This window comes from Seriola dumerili, unplaced genomic scaffold, assembly GCF_002260705.1.
Source record: "Seriola dumerili isolate Sdu_G_001 unplaced genomic scaffold, Sdu_1.0 BDQW01000291.1, whole genome shotgun sequence".
Taxonomy (NCBI): domain Eukaryota; kingdom Metazoa; phylum Chordata; class Actinopteri; order Carangiformes; family Carangidae; genus Seriola; species Seriola dumerili.
Window position 1 is genome coordinate 6,190,424 of NW_019174546.1, and position 7,252 is coordinate 6,197,675.

At 38.5% G+C, this 7,252-nt stretch overlaps 1 protein-coding gene across 1 annotated transcript; it reads right to left on the reverse strand.

The window, feature by feature from the left end:
* Nucleotides 1–1,353: 1,353 nt before the first annotated feature.
* ube2v2 (ubiquitin conjugating enzyme E2 V2) lies at nucleotides 1,354–6,845 on the reverse strand. Its single transcript, XM_022758268.1, has 4 exons — nucleotides 6,705–6,845; nucleotides 2,168–2,316; nucleotides 1,914–2,039; nucleotides 1,354–1,738 (listed from the first exon to the last, which is right to left on the reverse strand). The coding sequence occupies exons 1-4, from the start codon at nucleotides 6,718–6,720 to the stop codon at nucleotides 1,592–1,594; spliced, it is 438 nt and encodes a 145-aa protein (XP_022613989.1). The 5' UTR covers nucleotides 6,721–6,845; the 3' UTR covers nucleotides 1,354–1,591.
* Between the last annotated feature and the right edge of the window lie 407 nt (nucleotides 6,846–7,252).

Below are 7,252 nucleotides of genomic sequence, written 5' to 3' on the forward strand. Positions count from 1 at the left end.
TCAACATCGATCATAAAAGGTATTCACAATACTAGATCAATCTGTCAAGTGAATGATTTGACTGATGGGACATTGTAACTAAAGCATTAAATATTAATGTCTCCATGATAAGTCAGTGAGTGTGGTGCCAGTGGAAAATGGGAATGGAAATTGCAAGAAATCCCGGCCATCACTGGAACAAAGAATGAGGTCTTGCTCAATTCTCCCAGTGAATAAGGTTTTAAAATTAAAATTCAAGAATGTTTCAGCAACTTAATGTTCAGCAATACACAATTATTTTAAACAGATAAACAAAACTGAGTGTACTGAAGACAGAAGATTACGCCATCTGTAGAGAACGCTCTTAAAATACCCATTTGGATAATTAAACTTTATGAATAATCTAACAGCTGAAAACCCACAAAAGGTCACATTCTCAGAGGGAACAGTACCCTTCCTTCTCACTGCCACACTGGATATCTACAACCAAATACTGTGTGGTGTTCCTAATCTAAAACAAGAATTAGTGCACAAAGTAACAAGGTCTGGATGGCCTATCAATCGGACCGAAACAGGCTTGTTCCTCTAATAAATATGCCACTAAATGAGAACTGCAGTGTAAAATAAATGGTGTTTTGATTATTCTAATAAGTACAAGTAACATATCAAATATCTTCAGTGTGGCGTCACCCAGCCGTTTCATTAACCTGGTTTCCATTACATGGCCCAACAGGGACAGCGAGAGCTTACTCACAATGTAATGCATGACTTGTGCGTTCAGTTGCAACAGTAGTTGACTTGTCAGCTAAGGCCCTCTTGTGGGAAAACTGGCAACTGTAGGTGCAGCTGGGGAATCAAATAAAGTTCAACCTCTGGATTCGTGTTTTTTTTTTTTTTTTGTCGCAGACAGTGATTTTAATTTCAGAAAATCACAAGTTCATACACCTGCCATTTTCACTAGAAGTTAAATGCAAGGGTTTCAGAACAGAACAGGCTTCAACGTCTGTTACATGTCAAAGAGCTGCAGAACAGAAACATGTTGGTATCGTGTCAAATACAGATATATATATATATATTTATAAAAAAAATCTTTCTTACCTTGTGACACTACTTTTAGACTACAGCCACAGTTCAATATTCAGCAATCTGCATGATATTTCAATGAACCTGCTAAATTTGACTAACAACTCAAAAATGTGGCTTCTCTTCGACTAGGTATTAGTTACAGAACATGCCTTCGTACACACATCTTGTTGTTTGCTTCAGTGATCAATCATTTGAACATAAAACTATTGGGACTCTGGTACAGCCTCTGCGTGGTGTCATGCTTCCTTCTTCAAGCCCACTCAAGCTGGAACAGGTCGAACATAAAAGTCATTGTCAAAGTAACTTTATTAAAGGCGGATAACTGTGGTCTTGTAGTCTTTTAACTATCTATTCAGTGCTTAACTGCAGGGACATTTTTTCTTTTGAATGAGCTATGTAATAAGAAAGTCCAATCTTGCTCTTGCAGACGATATTGTTGATGTGCGAAGTGAGCCTCTTGATGATTTTACACAATATTTCTAAGAGAGTAAGGTTTAAGACAGAGGGTCGACACAATCCATAACGATTAAGTGCTGTAGGTTTGTCCTTCTGGTGGTTGTGGAAGCTTCATATTTTCTTTGGACATCATTAGACGCCTTAACTCTTGAAGAACAATTTTAATGCTATAAGAATTCTGCCATTTTGCTAATATTGGTATGCTACGTGAATCCACCTGTGAGACAAAGACAAAAGAAAAGAAAAAAAAAACACTATCAGTCATTGTGACAGGACTGCTGACAGTGAGTGATTGCACGCATCACATCTCAGCATCAAAAAACTGCAACGCAAAACAATTTCTGAACTTGACACTCATCCATAACCATGTCAGATTTTGTGATGACACTTACCGTCCCGTTGGAATTATTTATCCCATTCATGCTAATTTTTGTTACAAATCTAACAGTCGGGGCTGTCTCTGGGTATCTAGGTCCACATTCCACTTTCAGACTGTATATCCTGTTCTCATAATTGGTCTGGAAAACAAACGAGTAGAGAAACAGAAAAGACATTTACATACGTTATAGTATCTATATTAGCTATTAGACAGTATTCTATGTCTGTACAGGAAGGACAATGCACATGCTGGGTTCTCTCTGCTTACTCTTGCTGGTCCAATGATCATGCCTGTCCACCGTGTGAGAGTCATGTCTTCGTCATCCTCGAGGCCCCAGCTGACTGTGCCATCACCTTCGCCCTTTTGCCCCTCTTCAAGCTCCTCCAACAAGCGAAAATTGCGTGGAACTTTAACTCCTAAAATAACAAAAAACAGAATATGAATTACACCGATTTTAACGATATGTCTGGGGATATTCTATGTCTTTCTTACTATCAGCAAATTCCATGGAAAGACTGAAACCAACAATGAACCGATCGTACTAACAACAACTCGCTCTGCAGCCAAAGCCTAATACACTATTGGTCAAATGTTTTAGAACAACCCCATTTTTCCAGTTTTGAATTACACCGATTCAAAGTTGATTGAATTACACTGATTTTAAAGATAGGGCTGGTGATATTCTATATTTTTCTTCTGTCAGCAAATTCCATGGAAAGTCTAAAACCAACAATGAACTGATCATACTAACAGGTACTGGCCGCGTAGCCAAAGCCTAACACAGTATATTGGTCCTCTGTTCCATAGACCTAGTGTTGTCCAGAAACTATTAAAACTGGTTGGTATGTTCCCTCTTTATGGAAAAAGAGTTTATAGTTTATTTTGAGTCAGCCCCGCATACAAAATATAGAATCTGAATGAAGGCACACCATAATGGATAAAAGTTTTTATAAATAAACGGTGGTGGAGGGAGAATGATTAAAGAATGCTTAAACAAAAATTAATCTGCAATTATTTTGGTTTAACAATTTTGATGGTTCTAATTAAAATGTGAGGATTTGAACAAAACAAGCAACTTGAAAATGTAACTTAACATTCTATAGACAAAAAGATGAATACATTAATCAACAAAATAACTGGCATATTAATCAATATAGTCAATTGACATCAAACAATTAGTTGATCAGAGAAATTATCTGCAGTAATATATACATAATTATATTATGTATGTTATGTTTCAAGTATAGGCAATGTTGCCTCTAACCAGTAGTTCAAAGTTTTCTTTGACACACTCCAAGTTACAATGCCCAGTAAACAAAGCAGTGAAATGAGGTAGAAGGGCAGACTGTGCAAAACTGCACTTTTTTTTCTCAATATTGTGACAAATATTGCATATGACTTTTGGTGTTCCAACTCTGCATCCTTTTGTGAAAAATGATGCAGAAACACATTCGTCTCTCACATCATAGAAAAATAATGCATCCAAACGAGGAAGAGCACGGAGCATGCGCGGGACAGGACTAGTTGATACAAGAAATGACTCCATGGATTGAAGTGTGATACACACGTGGCCACAGCATACAGCACATCTTCATCTACCTACTGTGAAACTGCATCTAATTTGATACCTTGTTCACAAGACATTTACTGAAGAGACAGCATCCAATGCTACTCTTGACAGCCGTTTGGAAACAGTCATGAGATTTGGAGCACATGGGCCCTGCACTGATGATTTTTAAACAAATGATCCAGTCATCTTATGACCAATGTCGTAACAGCTGAGTTGATAATAACATCATTCAAAACTAGTCAATCACAGTGTTCATCTACTGGGAAAATGTTCTTGGAAGATGGTCCAGACGTTGGCATTAAACACACAGCCTGACAGGCACTCATGGCAGTGTAAATGATGAACCACTTAGAGCTTATGACTGGAGGAATGGTAGAGGTTGAGGGGACAGCACTTAAGTTAAACTACTGCTATTCATAATTATGATCTTGCAGACAAATTCACAGAAAGGGAAGTGAGAGGAGCATTTTAAGACAGCCACATGACTGAGGCATAAGACACAGTGAAAACATTCAAATTTCCCCTTGTCACTGAAGCGTTCATTTCACATCCTCCAATTTCAGACAACATTCATCACACTCAGACATCACAAATCTCTTTGTAAAAATCAATATTTCACATCTGATGTCCAGCGACCACAATGAAGTATTGGCTCTTCAGTGGTACATGAGCCCTCCCATTTTCTTAAAAAGGCATTTACACACATTTACTGTACTCAAGATTTCAGTCCTTTATCAACACTGGTAAAGAGACCAATATTACTGGTTAAGTTTTAGTTCACCAAAGTGTTACTGGTAGCTGTGCGCCAGCTGCTTAGTAACAGGAAACTGTAGTGCAGCAATGCGCAAGATACTAATTAAACAGCTGATTATTTTCTCATCTTGCTGATTAATCTTTTGGCCAGCTAAAATGTGAGAAAATACCAAAAATTTCCTGAACCCTGGAGAGATTTTTTGAAATAGCTTTTTTGGTCTGACCAACAGTCCACTACAACTCAAAGATAATTTGTTGACTGTAAGACAAAAGGAAAAACAACAAATGCTCACATTTGAGAAGCTGGAACCACCAGATGTTCAGCATTGTTGCTTAATGAAAGACTTAAAAAATTACCTGACATTCAAAATATCTTGAGTTGAGTTTCAGCTGTAAAGGGGAGTGTTCATAATAAAGCCTTGTCCACACCACACAGGACTTCACTTGATTTCATTAAGGTTAATCTTGTGATTTTTCTTTTAATGTATAGGTTATCTTTTTATATACCGGAGCCTCATTTTTCTTAACATGTATTATATTTTTTGCTCTACCTCTATTGTAGTTTAGTAGTGCAGTCTATTGAGTTTACTATTACCGCTGCTGTTAGTGTTATGTTTTGACAAGTTTATTTTTTTAACTGTAAAATCACAGCTCCTCAATAATAGAATTTAAAGGGATCAATATATAAAGTGTAAATGTTATCTATTTAAAACCCTAATACTGCCCCATACATTCGTATCAGGCTTCTTAAACTTGCAACTATCTGTATTGGCACTGGCTCAAAAATCCTTCATCAGTCGAGTTCTAACAAAGGAATGTACAATATAAGTATAAAACCAAAGGGGCACACATTTTGAGGAAATAACACCTTGCAGAAATTAGTTGATCTAGTGTGTATCCAGTCATGTTGGCAGAAATGTGCTTACTAGAGACCACTGCAACCCTACTTGAGACAGACAGATTAACAAGTATAATCTGGATCAACTTCAGTTTGTGCAGATCATGTATCATGATCAGGCTATTGTCATAGCCTTGCCCTCTTCTCTTTGGGTCCTCACTATTGTAACTGATAAGTGTGCAATGTTGTTCTTCCTACAAAACTTTGAAAAGTAACATCCAGGTGGACTAACGAGTTTATTACTACAGTAAACTGCAAAGACAAAACACAAAAGTGACAAATTTGGTTTACGTCAGAATAAGGAATCAGGTGTACGTAAAATCTGAGATTCACTTAACCCTGAAATCTTAGGAAAAGGAGAGAGAGAGAAAACATTCAAGGGCTCTAAACGTTGTTTTGATTTGGTCCTCCTTTCAGCTCAAGTTATCTATGGCACTGGTAACTTAAACCTTGTTAGGTTAAAAATGAATCCGCAGCAGGTCGCTCCAACTCGTCCTGAGGGAGTTTCGATTATGATTAAACTACTTCCCTGTTTCTCTACTTTGTTGCAACATCCCTGTGGTGTATGGCTAAACTCAGGCAGAAGAAAATAATTTAGACCTTGTGATAACATTAAACTTATGGATATTATGTTTGATTTTCTGTGATTCATTTAGTTTATTTTTGCAAGTTTTTAGAACCACGCTTCCTGCTGAGCGCTAACGCAGGCATGGGCTCCGACTATTTGCTGAAACTACGCGTGCCAACTACGGCAGCTGTAACGCTATATCAATACGGTGCGTTCCTCCGCTCCCCACCCTGCAATGACAAACATCTGCCTCACGTAAAGACGCCAGATTATTTTCTGAATTCATCCCTACAGTCAAAGTCGAAATCCAGAAAAAAATTGACAAAAATGTTAGCAAGTGGAGTGCTAATAAAGGCAGCGAGGACTGGTGCCTGCATTGAAACATTTCCGTCACCGTCATGTTGTGTGTCACAGAGAAGCCATCAAAATCTGCATATTACATTAGTCATTGTTTAAGTAATGCATTTTAATGGACATTAAAGCACACATAAGACGGGTACAGACAGAGTAGGCTATTTCTATGAAGAGACTAGCTACCCGGACGTAGCGGGATCGACACTCGGTACCGCGCCGTGTTGGAATATTCTAGTCGCCAAGTTAGCTAAGCTAGCTGGTAACGTCTGCGGTTGTTTACAGTCCTCAAATTAATGCAAACTTGCACACCCAGTTATACTGCCCTATCGCACTATACACACTGGGGGTTTCTTTGTAACGCATAAAGTCAACGTTAGCTATACTGACGCCTATTTCTGACACCTTGGGCTATTTCAGCTAACTCACGGGCATGCTATTCATGGCACGCTAGCCAACACGATAGCGCCATGAAATAGACGGATCCCGTGAACCTCACCGCTGTACCGAGAGGAGACATCAACAACAAAATTACAAATCGGAACAATTTAGTAAACATGTTTAGTGGGTAAACGGGCACTCTTGCTGGCTGAGATGTCAGCTCCGGCCCCGGCTTCACCCGCACTTCGTGTCCCTGTAGATGTTAGTCTGAAAGCACACAAACCTGAGGAGGCCGCCATCTTCTTCTTCTGCCGAGTCCAGAAGCACACACAAGTGTGACATCACAGCCGTTAAAACCGGCAGATCACCGCACTGCGAGCTGCCCAGTTCACTTTTCTCTGGGGTTCACACTATACACTGTTCACGGCCAGTGCAGTCTGAAAGACAGCACAGTTAACAAAGCTGACTCTAAAGCTCGTGAACCTGAATGTTACACTAACTTCTAACCAGCTATAAAAGAAACAAAACATGTGTACAGCTGTGTGCAACAGTTCGATTTTGGAGGTCTAAAATGAGTCACTCTTCAAATGCAGTTTTTTTTCACATAAACTGAAGAAATATTTTTTAAAAATCAACAGTAATTGTGGCATATGCAAAATTTTTGGGCACCATGCTATACCCCTACACCCCTCCTATAGTAGTAATGATGATGATAATAATAATAATAATAATAATAATAATAGTCTAATAGTAATAGTACTAACTCTAATAATAGTCCCACTCTTCCTTACAGATCAAGTTCTGAGATATTTTTAGGTTGTCCTGTATGTA